At 46.8% G+C, this 20,835-nt stretch overlaps 1 protein-coding gene across 14 annotated transcripts in view; it reads left to right on the top strand.

Annotated features, from left to right (window-relative positions):
* The window catches only part of Cacna1d (calcium voltage-gated channel subunit alpha1 D), a 301,017-nt gene that overhangs the window by 232,836 nt on the left and 47,346 nt on the right, over positions 1 to 20,835 (top strand). For all 14 annotated transcript variants that reach the window (XM_060390786.1, XM_060390779.1, XM_060390778.1 and 11 more), the window contains 9 exons: positions 1,580 to 1,639; positions 3,684 to 3,790; positions 5,570 to 5,657; positions 6,687 to 6,794; positions 6,876 to 6,928; positions 8,011 to 8,157; positions 9,749 to 9,950; positions 11,846 to 12,004; positions 13,469 to 13,579. In XM_060390786.1, the coding sequence (XP_060246769.1) occupies positions 1,580 to 1,639; positions 3,684 to 3,790; positions 5,570 to 5,657; positions 6,687 to 6,794; positions 6,876 to 6,928; positions 8,011 to 8,157; positions 9,749 to 9,950; positions 11,846 to 12,004; positions 13,469 to 13,579 (1,035 nt within the window). The remainder of the gene's footprint in view (positions 1 to 1,579; positions 1,640 to 3,683; positions 3,791 to 5,569; positions 5,658 to 6,686; positions 6,795 to 6,875; positions 6,929 to 8,010; positions 8,158 to 9,748; positions 9,951 to 11,845; positions 12,005 to 13,468; positions 13,580 to 20,835) is intronic.

Below are 20,835 nucleotides of genomic sequence, written 5' to 3'. Positions count from 1 at the left end.
GCTCCCCGCCACTTCTGTGGAAGAGAAGCACAGTATCAATGTGGGCATGATACTGTCCTTCCATGAGGGCAGGCAATGCATGTCCCAGTGCTGGCTCCCGCAGAGGAGAAGACACAGCCCTGAAGCTCTGTGCTAGCCTGCACCAGCTTCTTTGCCTGTGACTGGCTTTGTGGCCTGACAGGTACCCCCGCCCCATCCCTAATATCCACATGTCTTCAATGAAAAGGATAAGCCTAAGTGGTCTCTACAGCCCTCCCGACATTAACGTCTTCAGTTCTTTCAAAACCATAGATGGGCTAGCACGATGGCTCAGCATGAAAAGGCACCCGCCACCATGGCTGACCACCTGGTTTCAATCCCTGGGACTCATACGGTAGAAGGAGAGAACTAAAAGTCAGATAAAAGTTGTCCTCTGACCTCCATACATATACTGCAGCATCTGGTTATGTCATAGATAGATAGATAGATAGATAGATAGATAGATAGATAGATAGATAGATAGATAGACAATAGATATGCAATAAAGCCCCAGCTCACCACATCCATGAGATCAGCACTCAGGACAGGCTTGTGTACTGGCAGTCTTGGCTGCCATCTTTCTGGTTGAGAGTCATGGAGTCATCCACACGCTATGAGTACCTTGTTGTACTGCTCAGACTTCTTGCTTCTGACTCACTTGGCCTGCCTCTGAATTTTCATGGCTATGAAATAAATCAAGAACCTTGCATCAGGAGCTCATAAGACTTAAAGATTTTACATGGCATTTTCAGGCATGCTAGTAGAGTAGGTATACTAAAAATCAGAATGCTGGGTCAGTCTGTCCTTTGCATGGATCCCAAAAGGCAAGGATCAGCCCTGAGATGAAGCAGAGTTAGGTTCAGGAGGAAGACCCTAAGTACAAACTGTGCCTCCTAGACTGGACCATCCTGGCATATGAGGGTGGGGTAGGGAAATCACTTAATGATTAAATTGTCCTGGGCCCACAGGAACACATGAACATTTCTAGCTCGGCTTGATGCCATTAGCTTCTTTTTTATTTATGTTTAAAAAAAACGTTAACCTTCATGGTGCTGGGCACAGATCCCAGGACCTCATGCTGGGTTAGCAATGGCCTCCAGCGCCAGGCAACATGCTCAGCTTCATTACTAACTTAGATCCCTTCACTAATCCAAAGCACAGCTAGATGGCAGCACATTTCATTCAGCCAAATTCAAAACTGCAAAATGTGTATGAATCTCACTTATCAGGGGCTACAAGCCACTGGTTGTTCCCTTAGAGGGAAGATTATTAGCACAGGATTCTCAGAAGCCAGCCCCTGTGGGCCAGGATAGGAGCCTGGGAAGCCGGCCAAGGAAGCCAGGTTCGACAGCATTCCTTGGCGGTCACAAAGAGGAGCTGTGAGCGGGAGAGACAGGCCCTCTGAGCAGCTCAGCCCTCCCATGGGGGTGGGGGGAAGCAGCAGTCCTGCCCCTCTTAGAGAGGGGTCCCTCTGGACACAAGTTGGGGTTTCTACTCACGGGCAGGGGTCTGCCACGTCTGTGTGTGCCTTGTTCTGATTTCTGCGTGTTGTGCCTTGCAGATACTGGGTTACTTTGACTATGCTTTCACAGCCATCTTTACGGTTGAAATCCTGTTAAAGGTAACACATCTCTCCTTGACCCCCTCCGCTGTGCTGCCACCGCAATAATGGTTGCATCCTTTGCTTCCCTTCCAGATGCTAGGTTATGCGGACTATGTCTTCACGGGTACTTTTGCATTTGAGATCATTTTGAAGGTAACGGGCCATTGAGCCCTGCGACTGAGGCCCCTCCTGTGTACAAGGCACAGGAGAGATGTGTGAAGTGCTTTGAACTATTTTTTTTTTCCTTCTTTGATCAAGCTAAACTTTTTAAAACTAAAGGATTTTTTTTCTGTGACATTGCAACGTGTTTTTGCAGTTTTTTTTTTTTTTTCTTTTTTTAATCTTTGAGTGCTTGGAGGAGCTGCATTGGCCGCACATTCCAATTAGAATTATATTTTGTGCTTTTTAAAAACTCCTCTGAATTTTGTTCATTAATAATGGATCCAGCACTCTGTGTGAACTCTCTTCCTTCTTTTCAACATCAGAGTCAAAAAGCACTCCTACTGTGACAGGAGCCCAGGAGCCACTCTTTCCGTGCTCCTGGGACTACCCTGTGGTTCTGTGCCCTCAAATAGTAACTTACTATTTTCTTGCAATGGGTCTTGCAAGGCGAGTTGGGTCTACTTGCGTGGAGATGCTCTGTATCTGCCTTAGTGGGATGGGCTCACGCTGGCACAGACTAAAGGTGCCAATGTACTGCCCATGCACAGCCTAACAGGTGGCATCCGTGTGTGTGCTGTGTCCTGACCGTGAGCACCTCATGAGGAAGTTCCTTCCCCATGTCAGAGCTCTGCAGGCATGGTGGAGGGCCAAGAGCTCTGGGATTTGGGCCTTCTGGTCCTGCTGTTACAACCAACTCCTTGAGGGAAGGAGCTAAGAAGTGAAGAGTTTTAACTACAATTGTTCTTAAAGTATTTTGAGGCTTATGTGTATGCATATAAAAATGTACTTTAAGTTGAACAACTAGGGACCTGGGCTCTTCACAAAATCTTCTGCTGATGAAACCTCAACTAATGTGGTCAGGAAATGGCCCCTTTGTGTCACTGATAATGATAATGAGTTCAAAACCACCCACCCAACTGTGTTCAACTCTATGTGAAGTCTTATAAAACTTTGAGTTTTCTTGTCTAAATGCAAGCTTAGTTTTAGTCCCCTCTGCATCTGGGCTGAGCAGAGCAATGCTGAGGTTTATGGCCCTGTAGTAAAAACTGCACAACGCACGTGGGGTTCCTACCCCAGGTCTGGTTTTTGCCATTTGCTGCCTCTCCCTCCAGCTGAATTAAGGAGCATTGTTTCATAGATCCATTGTCCTGGTTAATTGAAATTCTGCTCTCCTGTCTGCCTTTTTGAATTGTTAAATGAGTGTGCTTACTCATAAGCTTTGAGGCCCATGAAATCCTGGGTTATTGAACACTATTTTTCCCATCTGGAGAACGTCCTTGTTAAACTCTTCCTATCAGATCAGCAGAAATCCCACTATATGTGCTCCTGCTATACAGGGTGTTTATGTGAGAGCAAGACTGGCTTAGCTGTAACAGTACCCAACAGCCTCCTTGCTATGCCTGATATTTGTAGAGTATCTAGACTTGGGAGAACCGGGAATGGGAAAACCATTAAAGCTGGAGCAGCAAAGTTAAGGGCAAAAGGACACTAGGGACGTTGGAGCCGACACTGCTAGCTCCCACTGAGAAATTTAATGAAAAGAATATGTCCTCTGTGACCTTAGAGAGGTCAGGCCATCACTGTGTAGGTAAGCTCAGGTGTGAGGCAGTGATGGTGTTCTCACAAGCCTGAGGAGGGCTCTTTGGACTTGGCAGAGAGCTGTTCTTACCTGAATAGACTCTAAATTGGTCTCTTTACATGTGTGCCCCTCTCTCTACTTTTGCTGAAGTAAATTGCGCAGTCACTCAGCCCCATTGCTTTGCGTTTGTCTTTGGTATGCAGTCATTGATGAAGTCACGCTTCTGTCCAGAGTTTGTGAAGAGCGCAGGCTCTGGTTTGCTTGGTTTTGGACCCTGGGGGGGAGGAGGAAGAAGTAAATGGCACATGATTCTGCTTTCAGATGACAACTTTTGGAGCTTTCCTGCACAAAGGAGCTTTCTGCAGGAACTACTTCAATTTGCTGGACATGCTGGTTGTTGGGGTGTCTCTGGTGTCATTTGGGATTCAGTAAGTATTCATGTGTCAGCAGAATGCATTTACCTGGGGAACTTGAACCTAATTCATTCAAGCTGGGCACCGTCTGATGGTTACAGCCAGGAGAGGTTAGCTTGCCCCATTCCATTCACACTGTCCTTTTTCTGGTTTTTTTGTTTTTGTTTTTGTTTTGTTTTTTCTTTATTCCTTGTGCCTACTGCTAGGTTGAGTTAATTATTCTTTTTGAAACTAGCTTTCGGCAGCAGATGAGTTACAGCTTGACTGGAAGAGAACAAATCGGGTTCCTCTCAGGCCTGATCCTGGAGTATACTCTCTCAGGGTAGCACTTTTCCTTCACTTCATGAGGAGGTTGGCCCTGGTGGTCCTTTGGGACTCGTTCCACTTCCTGTGCTTGCAGGATGCAGAGTTGTAGTGACCTTTGGGGTTGTTTAAGGGTTTCTTCGAGGCTGAACACTGCCTTTTCACCCCGTGCAGTCCTGGGGCAGTCACTCGTGGTTGCATCTTCTGTGGCCTCACCTCACTCTCCTGCTGGCCTCTGGAGCCAGCCAGTGGCACCCCATGTGAGCACACATGTACATAAGCCCCTTAGCTAAAGGAACCTGGAGAGGACTGTAAGTGAGGCATAGTGAAACCACTGAGCTAGACTACTCTATAGGCAGAAAAAAAGACAGTTTATTTGGGAATCAAACTTCTGTGTCGGGCAGAGAACAGTGGATAGCAGGAAAGCCCTGTCAGCTTCATGGGGTCAGGAAGTGGCACAAAGAAGGGTGTGGGCCAGAACAGCCTGAGAGTTAGCATGGAGGCTTTGATATGTTGCAGGCTGTTTGTGTTAATTAGGGACGAGATGCCCTCTGCTTGAGGGAAATGACAGTAGGGGCAGATAAGGGAATATTGGCTTTTCCTGACAGAAACTTGCTTCTGAGGAATGCTAGGTTTAGGTTTCTGCTTATTGGATAGCAGTCCCTCTTCTTACCTAGTCAGAGTTCAGCCTGTCATTTAAGGCAGTGTCAGCAGCACTCCCATTCTGGGGGCCGGCTTTGGACCAAACAAGAGCCGAGCATTCCTGCCCAGAATTGCCTTCCTTGTTGCTGCTTCTGGCTGCTGCCTGGAGAAGGAAGTTCTGAATTCGTTTCCGAGTAGAACCTTCAGTCTCTTCACACTCTCCTCAACCCCTGAGATGTCCATGTTCTCTCCAGCTTTTCTTCTTGCACACTTCCTCCTGGGCCTGTGTTCCAGCCACACCCAACCACCTGGGCTGCCATGGCTCAGCTGCCTGTGTACGCACTGCTGCTGCCTCCCAAGCCCCTCTTCCCTTTGTCAGCTAACTCTTCACTCCCTTGGGGCTCACCTGTTGGCTCCTCCCCGAGAGGCCTTCCCAGCTGCCCCTGAGACCTTGTGCCACCTTCCCTTCCTCGAAGGAGCACACTGCATTTAATGCCACCCCTACACTCCCACACAGGTATGTGTGGCTCATCTCTCCTACCAGATTTAACTCCTTGGTGGTCATAAAAGCCCTAGCACCAAAGCACAGACAGGTCCCCAGGTTTAAACACTGAAATCTAAATGTCAGGGATCTAGTGTTTGCATTAACATAACAAAGTTTGAAAATGTCTCTATAAAATCCAGTAGTGTGCTTGAAGCAGGGCCTCTGTCAGCTCCCTCAGGAGGCAGGAGGCCTGTTTTGTAGCAGAAAGGAACAGAGAGATCAGCAAAACTCCATATGGTCACATGAAGTAACTGATCTCAGCCACAGCAGACACTGCTTGTTCTCTCACCTTTGTTTCTCCTTAGATCCAGCGCCATCTCCGTTGTGAAGATTCTCAGGGTTCTAAGGGTCTTGAGGCCTCTCAGAGCAATCAACAGAGCAAAAGGACTTAAGGTATTGGCCCTCTCCTGTGAGTGGGGCTGGCTTGGGTTGGGGATGGCTGCAGTTATTAACTGTTCTAGTCTGGAGATGAGCTGAGGCATGATGGGTTTCAGAGTGGGACCTTTCCACCAAAAAAGCTACCTCTGCCAACTACCGTCATTCAAAAAATGAAAGATGGCACAGCAGGTAAGAGACTGGCTGCACACGCAGTAGGACCTTGTGTAGGAAGCCATGCCTGCCCTCCCACGCCTGTAATCCCAGTGCCAGAGGTGGCTGAGATAGCAGGGCCCTCCTGGTGTCTATCTCAGCTCTGCATTCAGAGTATAAAATAGAGCCTGATGTGGCAGGCCACACAGTGTCCTCACACGAACAGGCATGTGGACACATACCCACATGACATGTATCGATACACACATACGCAGCAAAAGTTTCTTTTGGTTTTGTGAATTGGAAATGTGTGGTTGTAATTGCAGTGACCATGTGTTACTTCTTTATCAATATCTTTTTTGTGTTTATTTTAAGTTATAATCTTTTCCCATATGAATTATGCAGCCAGCCAGAGGGTTTACATCTCTGTAAGGTCTTTCTGGCATGAGAATCTTGTGACCCCATGTGCTGGCGGTGTTTCTTTTCAATTAAACCAATGTCTTCTGAGGAATCCCAAGAAAGGATACTTGAAAGGTGTTCCGTGGGCCAGTGGAATGGCTCAGTGGGTCAAGGCACTTGCCAAGTCTACTAACCTGAGTGCAGTCCCCGGGGTCCACGTCGAAGGAGAGCCCGCCCTTACATGGTGTCCTTTGGTCCCAAGTTCACATGTGCGTGTGCACAAACACAATAAATAGATGTGATAAGAACTTAGGGAACGTAAAAGTGAACACCGTATGGGGCACTATACTCATGCAGTAGATAACTGAGCAAAACAAAGCCTGCAGTTAGAACAGTTAAAAATTCACATCAAAGTGGACCCAAACACGGAAGCCCTGGCCTGGTGTCAAGGGAGGAGAGTGGCGGCCTTCCATCCTCTCTCTGCTCTCTCCCCAGCACGTGGTCCAGTGTGTCTTCGTGGCGATCCGAACCATCGGCAACATCATGATCGTCACCACCCTGCTGCAGTTCATGTTTGCGTGCATTGGGGTGCAGCTGTTCAAGGTAGGGGTGCCCTCTTGCCCGGGCTGGAGTTGGTTTTCACAGGGAGAGCCTGTGTTGACTCTCCATCTGCTTTGTATCTAGGGGAAGTTCTATCGATGCACAGATGAAGCCAAAAGTAACCCCGAGGAATGCAGGTGGGTACCTCGAGGGCAGACTGGGGGATCTGGGAGAAGAAATGGCAGTCCTCGAGGATTCGCTCACGTTAGCATTTCAGAAAGTTTTTGTCAAGCAATAAGAGGCCTTTCCACTCAGCTCATGCCAGGAAGGATAGTGTTGGCATTTCGTTGTTGTTTGTTTATATTTTCAAGTCCAGGTGAAACTCAAATAAAGTGACATCACCTATATCCAGGGCACATATCAGTGTGGTCACATTGTTGTTTAGTCAGCACCTCTCTCGAGGTTCGAAACATTTTTATCATCCCAAAAGAGCGAGTAGATGTCTCTAGCTACTTAGCATGGAACTTAGAAGCTGGGGAAAGGAACCCTGAAATAACTGATTAGTGGCCACCAATATCTCCCCTGCATTGATTTGAGTTTCCTTGAACAGATGATATGGCCACAGGGCACAGGTACAATTTGCCTATGGCTACATATAGCTCCAAAAACTGTCATTGGCCCAGGCTGAGGGATGCAGGGGACCCCACAGGCTGACTAGTGCTGCTGTCATGTGGCTGTGTGGCCCTTCCCTCTAGCTGCCCTTTGCTGTAATGGGCTTTATCTCATGGGCCCCTCCCGCAATACAGTTCTGTAAGAAATGGTGTGTGACAGCAGTTACAGGGCTTTTTTGGGAAGAAAACTGGGGCTATTGATGACATATAAAAGAAGAGTTTGTTGAAACTACAATGGAGGTAAGCAGATACCTCGGCTTGCTTCTTGGAGTTTAGGGAATTCTCTGTGGACGAGGTATTGATTCTTCCACTTGTATTTCCAGCCTCTCTAGTGTGAGAAACACTTACCATTTGGTCATAGCCAATAGCCAACACATGTACACTGGATCTCTCGCTCCTGCCCCAGAAAGTGCACTTTACACTAGTTGTTCCTAGAGTTACTTGAACAATAGAGCAGAGCACATGTGGGTATGGCAGTGGAGAAGCCCCACCTGGGCTGTGCACAGGTGTGTGGCCTGGCTGAGGCTACAGAGGGTGTTCTGGGTGCTGGACCAAACTAATAATATCATGCGTGAAGCCAAGATGACTCTAAAGCCTTTCCTCTACAGGGGGCTTTTCATTCTTTATAAGGATGGCGATGTCGACAGTCCCGTGGTCCGTGAGAGGATCTGGCAAAACAGTGATTTCAATTTTGACAATGTCCTTTCGGCTATGATGGCACTCTTCACGGTCTCAACTTTTGAAGGCTGGCCCGCGTGAGTATGAGAAATATCCAGTTTCCCGAGAGGTCCCTGTTTGCTCCTTGGGACTCTGTGCTGTCATCCTTCCAGGAGTGGGTTCTGCTTTTGTTCCTCAAAGCAAGCAAGCTTGTCTATAACTAACTTTGGGCAGCTTGTCATCAATTTCTGCCAATCATGGTTTCTCCCTCTGAACAGGAAGGTGTTAAACGTCTGCATTGCTTCTGGCTCTCAGATGTGAAGGATCTGAGCAGCATCTCTGGGTGTGGTTAAAGAGGTCTTAAGAGGCATTTGCTCTAGGGACTTCTGTTGGTAGCTGCCCTTCTGATGTTCTTAAAGAGGACTTGACAGTGTTCAAACTGTCATTCATTCACTCATTATGATACAGAATGAGCACTAATGTGTGCCAGGCATGGGCAGTTGCCACCATGCTGTTTCTTTCATGAAGATGCTTATACACTCATTCACAATTTATGCCTTTGCTGTCAACTCCATACAACATGCTGTGTTAGACAATGTGGAAGAAACAGCATGATTGAGGCATTGTTCCTAGCCTCAGAACCCAGATCCCAGAGCTGGTAGAAATGTGTCATCATCATACCTAGTACAGAATAGACTCTGGGTGTATGGCCGGCATCTGGGTGAGTAAGGATATCAGGACATAAAGAAGGAAGAAAACAAAAGGCAAAGGGGGAGCCTTGAGCATTCTTGCCTTCCTTCAGATATCTCATGCCAGAGGAGCTTCAGGGGGTGAGTGCTCAGACTGGTTCTTGCCAGCTGCCAGGGCTTGAGGAGGGGCTGTGACAGAGAGTCTCAGCAGTTCCACAGGCAATTGAGAAGTACTCGCTCACTAGGAAACTAATCTAGGAGAAAAGAGGTGTGGCATAAGAGCTTCACTCTGAGGAAACACTGTGGTAATGCCAGGTTTGGGACACTGAGCCTCAGTTAGCCATGGGGGCAGCTGACGGCATGTGAACCAGCCTGGATCTTGGGGTTACAGGACCTGAGCCCAGCTCCGAGCTCTGCCCCTGACGATTGTTGACCTTGTGATCTTGGCACTTGGATGCCCCTCTGGCCATTGATAAAAAGGGGTGGTGGTAACATCTACCCTTCTAGTAAAGATCAAAGGAGAGGATGTGAAAGCTTTTGCACCATGGCCTACGGTCCTGAAGGACTGACGGCATTAGAATGGACTAGTTGAAATTGATGTGTGTTATGGTAACATCCTTTTCAAGAGTTCTGTCTGATGCTGGAACTTCCTGTTTGGGTACAGTGCACATACAATTTTTGGTTCCTTCAATATGTCAAATGTGATGTTCTTTGTCTCTTATCTGTTAGTAGAAGGTCGAATTGTTGACTGTTGGTGAAATCCTTTTGATTTTTCAGTTACCTAGATATTCTTTGAATGATTATGTCTGGGCAACTCCTCATCTACATACCAGCTATCTGGGCCTACAGCTGAAGTCGCCTCAATGACCTGGCTGTGTTCAGGTCCCCAAAACATAGACTGTGACTGTACAGAGGAATTTTGGGAGCATCTAATGGGCAGTGGGCCAGGATGCTTGAACTATGGTGTTGTCAAGTCCTCACTCAGTTTCCTGTTCTCCAGGTTGCTGTATAAAGCTATTGACTCAAATGGAGAGAATGTTGGTCCCGTCTACAACTACCGTGTGGAGATCTCTATCTTCTTCATCATTTACATCATCATCGTTGCCTTCTTCATGATGAATATCTTTGTGGGCTTCGTCATTGTCACCTTTCAGGAACAGGGAGAAAAAGAGTATAAGAACTGTGAGCTGGACAAAAATCAGGTTAAAGTCACATACTGTTTATGCTTTTGTCCCTCAGGCAAGAGCAGCGCACCTCCTCTTCCAGTGGCTTTCTCTACACAGAGGAGAGGGCTCAGGCCCCTGTTCAGAGCCTGAACAACCATGTTGTTCAGACTCAACAACCATGTTGAGTCTCTGTAGAGTTAGTCATCAGACACAGAATAGACTATGACTGGGGAAATTAATCCCCAAGCTTGTGAGGAGGAATCAGAGAACACTGAGGCCATTACCCATGGCCATGACTGAGCAGTGATGTTTAGACTGTTACATGGTACTGTGACCCAGAGCCAGAAATTACTCATTCAAGCTTGCACCATCCCCTGGGGAGAAGCAATTTGATATCTCCTTGTTACAAACTTTCTTCACCTGGTAGGCTGGTCCTTCTTGTTTTTGCTTCCTGGGCACAACTGTTGTGCAAGAAGTAGAGTCCCTGGTCCCTATCCACTCAATGCACTGACATCCCCTTCCTGCAGTAGGGAACCAAAATATTCGCAGAGATTGCCAGGTGTCTTCTGGGGACCACAGTTGCCTTCAGTTGAAATATGCTGTCATTTATTAGGAAGAGCCAGAAACTTTGATGTTGGAACTAAAGTTGCTGGCATCGTTCATCTCCTTCTTTGTTTTAGCTGACCCAGAAGTGGGGCTTGGCTCTGATTATATGATAAAGCAAGAAAACCAGGAACCTGTGCTCTAGCCCTGTTCTGCCTGTACCTTCTCTGTAACATTAGGTGCATCTCTGCCCCTGGGGTCTTGGTTCCTTAACTCATTTAGACACAGTTTATGTAGGCGTGAAGGAGTTGCCCCTTAGACATTCTTTTGAACCTTTAGCTTATGAGATTGAAAGTCTGTTCTGAGAATTTTCCCCTGTTTTCTACAAAGGGCATCTCTGCTTTTATGGTGACTTGGTGAGCGAGAATGATCTGGCAGTGTGGGCTTTCTGCAGTAGTGGCCATGGCATTATGAGCTATCCCTGCCCAAGTGGCAACTGTGACCGCTCTGGAAATGTGAGGATGGTGCTGACTTGGTTTGTGGAAGGACTGTATGTCAGCATGTCCTTGCCTACCCAAGGAGGGCAGGCAAGTGAGGGCTAGGCTAGGTGAACCTGCAGGGCTAGTGCTACATATGTGTGAAAACCCAAAGTACCAAATTATGCTAGAATCTGGTGTCCCTAGATCTCTTGAGTTGCAAACACAGAGAACTGGTCTGCAGTCTGCTGTGTCCAGAGTGAAGGCAGGGGTGGGGGAGGGGCAGAAATAAGCCTTGCAGACAAATGGAGGCTGCCTCTGGGCTGGCTCCAAATAAGGACTGGTCTCTGTCCCCGAGTGCGTAGAAGGACAGTGGTCTGTGTAGAACTAACTTTAGTTTAATCTAACCATCATCACTGATCATTCTAGGGAGATGCTTACATGAGAATGGTGAGCTCCCATCCCCAGAAGACTGGACAGGCATCTGCTGTGGGTCTGCTAGAGTGTCCAGAGAGCTTCCAGCCTAAGGAGCCTGTCCTTAGCTAGCTTCCCCTTGAGGACAACACAGGCAGACCTGGCACCAACATCTTCTGGCAAAGAGGAAAGGTCCAGACTAGGTTTGGTCCAAGTCTCCCAACCCTCACACCTGCCTAAGAGATACTGCAGAGCCTTACCCAAGTATGCATCAGTTCTGTCTGTAAGTCCCAGCTAGCACAGAGGCTGCACTGCTCACTTCTGAAGTTACCATGAGGCAAATGCGAGATCCCATCAGAGACTCCATGAGGCTTCGTCATTGTTATTCATGGTCTCTTCTGGAGGGCCAGAGTAAGCTCTTCTAAGCAGATGACCACTATGTGCTCCTTCCCTGGAAGCTCTCAAAACCACTGTGTTTGCCTTTTTCTACCATTGCAGCGTCAGTGTGTTGAATATGCCTTGAAAGCACGCCCCTTACGGAGATACATCCCCAAAAACCCATATCAGTACAAGTTCTGGTACGTGGTGAACTCCTCACCTTTCGAATACATGATGTTCGTCCTCATCATGCTCAACACGCTCTGCCTGGCGATGCAGGTAAAAATGGAGATTACTGTGGGGACCGAATCTAGGTGTGCCACATAGCCCTGTGCCCCAGATCCTGATGGCAGCATGCCCTGTCTCCCAAGAGGAGAAGTCTGGCTTTCTGATAAGCCTGGGCTAGAATGTGGTCAGAGATCTGTTCTACCCAAATGTTATAAGGTCACTTTTATGTTTGAATCTGCCTGGGTGAAAGGGCTGTGAGTTGTGCTTCTATGGAGCCTGTGTGGTGTTCAGCATGGGTCGTGGGACCCAAGAGTGGCTGAGTACCAAAGCTCCGGTGCCATACAGCCCTCAGCTTCTGCCCTGGCTTCTGCCCTTACCAGCTGGTGGCCTTGAGAACCTCAACCCACACAACACTTTCTTTATGAGTGATGTGGAAAATCTTCCCTGCCTGCCACGGGGCAAACGATATTCTGCCTGGCACTTTGAAATTATTTTTAGATATTTTATTTAATTTTACTTGAATGAGTGTTTTGCTGCCTTGTATGTATGTGCACCATGTGTGTGCCTGGTGCCCACAGAAGTCAGAAGAGGGATTTGTATCCCCTGGAGCTGGAGTTACAGAGGACTGTGGGCCATAATGTGAGTACTGGGAACTGAACCCAGGTCCCTGTGAGAACAAGTGCCCTTCACCTTTCAGCCATCTCCCTAGCACCCGTGTCTGAAACTTTGGTCCTGGACCTGCTGCAGTGGCAAAGGAAAACCCGAGTTACATTTCTGTCTTTAAGGGGCTCCTGGTGTGGTAGTGCAAGATTTTCTAGTTTTTGAAATATTGATCTGAATTACAGTAATTTCTTGATGACCTTGACCAAGTCATATTGCTGAGCAGTGTTGACAGACGTTACTGTCTGATAGACATGGCACTGGGTCAGGAAGCCAGGACCCAGGTCTACAACCAGGTTCTGCCCAGGCTTGAAACTTAAACAAATCACATGCCTTCATTTATTTGTAGAGGACAGGTCTATAGTCAGGCACATATTTTCAGACACATTTTTAAACTTAAGAAATGAAAATGTCTGTATGTTGATCTAGGGGAAAGTGGGAAGCCTAGCTAATATCACCTTTAATGAGACATAAACCTAAGTAGTCTAAGATTCATCACTCATCAAATTCTACCTTTATCCATAGACAGTTAAGTGGTATCTGCAATGTGTTAGTCAAGGGCCTGAGCATCATTCCCAATAGAGAAAGAGTGACTTCCCCTTACTCAGAACTGAGAGAATGGGCGTATCATTTCTTCCATCATCCCATCGTCCTCCCTGTGTCACGGGCGCCCTCCTCCCTCATGTTTTGTGGAAGTTCACCATAGGACCTTGCAGTGCTGGGTTGAAATGTTAGGAGGAGATGCTGTACTGGAGGGTGGGAAATGGCCCCAGGGTGAAGGTGTCAGGGGACCTCCCGATTCAGAGATGCGAGGTGATGGTGTTTTGACAGCGGTACTTCTGTCTTCATCCACAGCACTATGAGCAGTCAAAGATGTTCAATGATGCTATGGACATTCTAAACATGGTCTTCACGGGGGTGTTCACTGTTGAGATGGTTTTGAAAGTCATCGCATTTAAGCCCAAGGTAAGTTCCTGGATCTGCTCTGCAAAGGCTGTTGTTGAATCACCCCAGAGAAGGTCCTGTTTCCTTTTAGCCTTGTGTTACTGAATTATGCTAAGCTGCCCTGCTAGTGGAGGAGGTTACCACCTGAGAACATTAAAATCTGATTAGGATATCTGTTATGCATATGGGAAAATAAGTGTGTAGACCCAAAATTCTATGAAAACAATTCTTAGAAAAGGAGAGAAGAGAATTGGGAATTTGTAAGCTGACAATCATTGTAAAACCCAGTTTTCTGTCTCTAGAATGGCGTGTCATGCTGTCTTAGGAAAGTGTAGCTCATTATCTGAGCACCGGGGGAGTGCTTGATAATCATCAGAAAGAACTGACCCTGATTTCACTCTGAGATTTCTAGCACGAAGACAGCTTCGATTTGTTGGTGGTGTCTTGCATCCTTTTTACCTTTTATGGGAAGTTCTAGTACCTCTCAGCGCTGCACCATCTTTTGTTTGTGGGATTTAGAAAAGTTTTGTTTGTTTGTAAGAAAATGAGTCATGAACATGTTACACTCTGTTGAAGGAATGCATGCATTGCACCTTTGGCAGGGAGTCAGTCTAGTCCCACAAAGCCCAAAGCTTGCAGTTTAACAAGCCATGTGGCTTGGCATCAAAGGGCACGATTGTGAAACATCTCGAATCAGACGCTCAGTCAGTCACTTACTAGCTTAACTGAGTTACTTCACTGCCCTGTGCCCCTGTGTCCTCATCTGTCCTATGAGGATACTCTTAGTCGAGTTATATGGGCTGCTGTGGAGAGTGAGGAATTATTACGTCCAGTGTTTGAAGGGTGCTTGCCATGCAGTACCATACTGGAAACTGTTACTGACATGGCTATACCATCACCACTCTCTTCAAGCCATGGTGCTCCTTCCTGCTAAAGCCCTAGATTCAGAAGCTGAGCTGAGCTGACTTGTGGGGTCTCCTTCCTAGCATAGACCCTACCTCTCAGAAGAAAGAACGACAGAGCCCGGTCCTAGGTGTTTGTACTCTGTGTGGATGTATCCAGCAAATATGATACAGCTTCAGAAATGGTTGGTTTCATATACTCTATAGTTATATGGAATTTGAATTCCAGCCTGTTCCTTTCTTTAATTTGAAGTGATTCTTAGGCAATCTTTAATTGGAACTTTGTGGACCAAAAAGAAAGGACATTTGTAAGTGATTAATTGGGGAGATTGCAGTGGGGTCAAAGTCGGCACCTTACGCATGGCTAGATGTTGCCTACTGTGACTTGTCCACTTCTGCATACATAAACATTCCCTCCTCTTCCAAATTCATCAGAACCTCCCTGGAGACTTTGGTTTGCTTCTCCCTCGCCTATACTTCTTTGAACAATATTTGTCTGAACTGATGGAAAAGGTTGCAGAGTGAGAACGTGGAAAGTTCTTGTGCACAGAACATTCCCATGGAACATTTCCCAGCAACCCTGTGCCATGTCCTCCTGTACCTGATGATTAAGCTCTGCAGGTTTTCAAAGCTTGTCCAGGCTGAGGAGAACACCCCTCCCCCACGCACACACACACATAGCATGTGAGCATGTAAGGATATTTATTTGTGTGCATACATGTGTGCATATGTGTGTGAGTCTATGAGAGTGTGCATGTATGCATGTACCTTCTAAGGCCAGTGTGTCAATGGCTTATAGCACACGGCTTGGCTCGGTGAGTCTCCAAGCCTGGGAGGAGTGCTCAGGGTCATGTGAACTGTTATACCACAGAAGCTAATTTGTAATCAGTACTAATAGATCAGAATTTTTGAAAGGGTGATTTCCGCCAACCTAGTGCCTGCTTTGTAGTTTTGCTCAGCAATGTATTTTTATGGCCTCATATGACCTCAAATTATAATCCTGAGAACCTTTAAAATAGCACAGCACCCTTGCTCTTGTTTCTGTGAAGGCTTGCATTACTTTGTGCCAGTCAGTGTCAGGGGAATGTGTTATAATAGATAACTAGTTGCAGGAATTGCATGCCACGCAACTGGTCTGATACAAAGAGGCTATATGAGGGGGAAGAGGAGAGGAGTTACAGCCTGGGAGAGCATGAGGGCAGAAAGAGAAAGTGATGGGGAGAGACAGGGAGACAATGGGAGAGAGAAGGGGCTACCCCAGAGAGAAGGAAAGAAACCGAGGCAGTGGGGAGTAAGAGAGTGTGCAAACAGGGTGGCAGGTGATGACATCAGAGGTTGCGAGGCCCCCTAGAAGCAGGCTAGTAGAAACACATGTATGCTGCTAACAGAATGGATTCACCAAAACACAGTGACCTACCTGAAGTGCCCCCTGGCCTTTACAACCATTCTCGTTGATGCTAACTAGCCAAGTCCACTGAGAGTGGTCTCACAAAGCAGCTGGTGATGGTCCCTCTGTCCTAGTCAGTCAGGTCAACAGGCCACCTTTCTCCATTTACACAGTCCAGCATCCTGTGCCACCACCTCCAGGGTACTCCTTCCCACTTCAGTTAACCCAGTTAAGAAAATGGCTTCCTGTTTTTAATTGCTGAGTAGTATTCCATTGTGCAAATGTACCACAATTTCTGTATCCATTCTTCCATCGAGGATCATCTGGATTGTTTCCAGATTCTGGCTATTAGGAATAAAGCTTCTATGAACACAGATAAGCAAATGCCCTTGTTGTGTACTTGAGCATATTTTAGACATATGCCTAGGAGTGGTATAGCTGGATCTTGAGGAAGCACTATTCCTAATTTTCTGAGGAAGCACCAGATTGATTTCCAAAGTGGTTATACAAGTTTACATTCCCACCAGCAGTGGAGGAGGGTTCCCCTTTCTCCACATCCTCTCCAGCATGTGTTGTCACTTGAGTTTTTTATCTTAGCCATTCTGATGGGTATAAGGTGAACTCTCAGGGTCATTTTGATTTGCATCTCCCTGATGACTAAGGATGTCGAGCATTTCTTTAAGTGTTTCTCTGCCATTTGGTACTCCTCTATTGAGAATTCTCTATTTAGCTCTGTTCCCCATTTTTTAATTGGATTACTTGATTTGTTGGTGTTTAACTTTTTGAGTTCTTTATATATTCCGGATATTAGCCCTCTGTCAGATACAGAGTTGGTGAAGATCTTCATTTTGTTCTGATAATAGTGTCCTTTGCTTTACAGAAGCTTTTCAGTTTCATGAGGTCCCATTTATTGATTGTTGCTCTTAGAGCCTGTGCTGTTGGTGTTCTGTTCAGGAAGTTGTCTTCTTTGCCAATGAGTTCAAGGCTCTTCCCCACTTTTTAAATTTGCAGGCAAATGGTGGTAACTAGAAAAGGTCATCCTGAGTGAGGTGACCCAGAAGCAGAAAGACACACATGGTATATACTCACTTATAAGTGGATATTAGTCATATAATATAGGATAAATAAACTAAAATCTGTACACCTAGAGAAGCTAAGCAAGAAGGAGGACCCTAGGGACGTTGCTCAATCCTTACTCAGAAAGCGAATGGGAATGACATCAGAAACAGGAGAAAAAAGAGAACAGGACAGGAGCCTACCACAGAGGGTCTCTGAAAGACTCTACCCAGCAGTGTATTAAAGCAGATGCTGAGACTCATAGACAAACTTTGGGTAGAGTGCAGGGAATCTTATGAAAGAAGGGGGACATAGAAAGACCTGGAGAGGCCGGTGCTCCACAAGGAGAGCAACAGAACCAAAAAAAAATCTAGGCATAGGGGTCTTTTCTGAGACTGATACTCCAACCAAGAACCATGCCTAGAGATAACCTAGACCCCTTGCTCAGATGTAGCCCACGGCAGCTCAGCCTTCAAGTGGGTTCCCTAGTAAGGGTAGCAGGGGCTTTCTCTGACATGAACTCGGTGGCTGGCTCTTTGATCACTTCCTCCTGGGGGGTGGTGCAGCTGTACCAGGCCACAGAGGAAGACAATGCAGGCAGTCCTGATGAGACATGATAGGCTAGGGTCAGATGGAAGGGGAGGAGGATCTCCCCTATCGGTGGACTGGGGGTACGGCATGTGAGGAGAAGAGGGAGGAAGAGTGGGATTGGGAGGGGAGGAGAGAGGGGGATACAGCTGGGATACAAAGTGAATAAATTGTAATAATAAAAAAATAAATAAAAATTTAAAATGCCTTAATAAACACAGGCAAGAGAAAAGTAGTGAAATAACAAAAAAATGACTACCAGGCTCATAGACAGGCCAACCTAATCCGTATAATCCCTCACTGATATTCTTTTCTCAGACGAGTCTAGGTGATGTGCAATTGACAATTAAAACTAACTAGCCATCTACAGAGTGAGTTCTAGGACAGCCAAGGCTTCATAGGGAAATCTTATAGCAAGAAGAAGCAAACAAAAACCTAAGAACTAGCTAGCACAATAAGTGAAATGTCAGAGTCAGGAATATCTCTGAATAATAAAAGCCATTACATGTGGCTGACCCACTTGTTCTTTTCAGGCAGGTAGAGCTGAAGAAATGAAGGAAGACAGACAAACCAACAGAAGGAAAAAAGAAAGGAAGGAAGGAGGGAGGGAGGAAGGAAGGAAGGAAGGAAGGAAGGAAGGAAGGAAGGAAGGAAGGGAGAAAAAGATTTGATTGTTGTCTGCTGCCCCCTCCCACTTGAGAGGCACTAGCTTCAGAGTTCAGTTATTGCAGAGTGTGTCACTCCTTCAGCTGTGAGGGTAGGTGGAGATGGCCCTGTGTAAGGAGCCATGGAGTCTTCCATGCAGAGAGGGTGGAGGAGCTGAGTCATGCTGCCGAGGCAGTGATTTCATGAAATGGGAGGCTGCTAAACAGGGGAGCAGTGTGTGGGAAGAAAAGGAGGGCTGGCATTTCTGCCTCCCCTGGACTCCTACTGGAGCCACCTGGCCAAAGACTTCTACTCCAGCAACTTGCACCAGGAAACTTCCTGTGGTGTGGATGAGGTTGTGTTGACCTTTAGTCTGTGAACTGTAAGGATTTGGGCACCATTTTGGAACTGTGAAACGTTTTCTTAACCTATCAGCTTTCCAAAAAGTTCCCAGAGAGTGTTAAGCCCCTTTCTTGCTGATTTGAAGGGTTTTTGTCCTCCGCAGTGTACCAGAAAAGGTTCCATGCATAGCTTATACACAGACAGGAATGACCCAGAGTGGGAACACAGGTCATCGTGGAAACAGAAAGGGGCTGCAAGAGAAATTGCTGCACAGTGCATACAACGTGGGGCCATCTTGCTGCAGAACCATCCGGCAGGATGACCAAAGCAGAACAGGGGCCAGTCAGGAAGTGAGGGAAGGAGGCTCGGTCTTTGGGTGCTCTATTAGTGTTTTGTAGTCTTAGTATTGCATTGAGGAATACATTCCACCTTGTAGGAGAGTCTATGGGAAAGAGAGAGAGAGAGAGAGAGAGAGAGAGAGAGAGAGAGAGAGAGAAGGAAAGAAGGAAAGGGAGGGAGGGAGGGAAGGAAGGAAGGAAGGAAGGAAGGAAGGAAGGAAGGAAGGAAGGAAGGAAGGACCTCCACAGCAATGATGCTGCCAGCTAGTGGACTGTTTGTTACTCGCTCACAATAGTATAAATGGTTTAAGAGTATTCTGTGATGCTGGAGGCATCATGCGACCCAGCTGCCCTCTGTGTCCGGAGACTACCTTGGGAAGGAAGCGGAAGGCTCTCTTGTGTCCTGGGGCCAGTTCTTTATCCTGCCTCTGGCCACAAGTTGCACATCACAAGTCCATACCTCAGTGGTGCCTGTCTTCCCTCTATTTATCCAGCTAAGAATCCTGTGTTTGTGAGAAGCAAATTAAGGAGTTCTGAGCTGTGCTTTTAAGCAAGCATTCCTGTTGGATTTGATGCAGGACAATTCTGTTTGTCTGCTCCGTGAACTGTTTGAGCATCAGCCAGAGGGGGAGGGGCAAGGGTAAGAGATACCATGTTTGTAAAGGAGAGACCAAGAGTAGATCAGAAGTCACTGAAGTTGGGTCTGGGAGTCTCATTGTCAGCAGTATCAATCAGAATGAGTGACTTCCTGTAGATGGGTGGGAGTGCCATTAGTAGTAAACAGGAAACACTGCACTCCATTTGTTAGGGGTCAGCATGTCCAGCCTTTCCATAGTACAACAATCTGTGGCTCCCGGGCCTTGACCCCCTGTTCTGTTTTGCTTAATTCGGCTGTAATTGTACTCACTGTACATATCCTGAGTCCCTCTTTCTAGAGTTTGGATCTAGATTTTTATTCTTAAAACATGCTCTGCCTTTGCAAGATACAGTTGGCTTATAGACAGATCTTGACAGTAGAGCCCAGGGAATTGGAAGCCTCCAATTCTGGGTACAGAATGTAACCGCCACGTCCAGTGCGGCTTCCCAGTGGTGCTGGGAGTTAACAGCTGCCAATTAAGCGTGTAGCATCAAGGTCCTAGAAGGCATAAACCACCCAGAATATACATCTAAATTTCTAAGTTCCAAGTACGTTAGAACTGACACACAACATAAGGACCTAAAAACTAGGAACCAGGAAAAACTGGAGTACAGATTTGTGGAGAAAGACATAACCATGTATCAAACAGACTGGATTTGAGGTTTTGGGTGGCTGACACGGTTGGTGGAGGTGATAATAAAATATGTTATGCGGTCTTCCTCCTTAGAAGGCTTTGGTGTGGTAGACTTCTGGATGGAGGTGTGACAAAGGTACACTCAATGTGATAGAGTATATAGGCTGTCAGAAGGATCTGGGAAAGTTCTAGGAAGGATCGGACACTTGTCTGACGGCAAAGGAGGAAGTGGATTTGAGCTGATTGAGGTCATTGGGGTTGCAGAGGTATTGGGAGATGGGAAAGAGCCAGAGAGGATGGTGAGGGACCTAGAGGAGTTCACTTAGCCTAGAAGAGGGAAAGAACAGAGAAAAGCAAGGGTTGGCCATGTGGGAGCCCTGAAGCATCCTCTTCATCCTTCAGAACTCTTTCTCCCACAGAACCTACTTTGGCTTGTCTTTGCTCCACAATGAAGAGTTTTTGTGTCACAGGGCTCTACCTCAAGGCTCTGTGCATCTCTCTGTCTGTCTCCCTATAAGCTATGACCTTTGGATGAGTCTCTATGTGTCCTTTTAAGCTAAGAGCTCTTGGGAATCCTGCTGCATTGCACGGCCTGTTATCTTTGCTGGCCTAGTGAGGATGGGGGAGGCTGCTGTTCTGGTGGCTTTAAGTGGGAAAAGGGAAATGAGGGGTGCTTGGAGACTCTTGAAAGTGTAAGGGAGCCTCACTCTTCCATCAGCTCATGAGGGTTTGGGGCAGATCCTGGGTA

Source organism: Meriones unguiculatus, chromosome 9 (genome assembly GCF_030254825.1).
Source record: "Meriones unguiculatus strain TT.TT164.6M chromosome 9, Bangor_MerUng_6.1, whole genome shotgun sequence".
NCBI classification, from domain to species: domain Eukaryota; kingdom Metazoa; phylum Chordata; class Mammalia; order Rodentia; family Muridae; genus Meriones; species Meriones unguiculatus.
The sequence above is the reverse complement of the archived record's forward strand: the minus strand, read 5'-3'. Positions and strand labels throughout refer to the sequence as shown.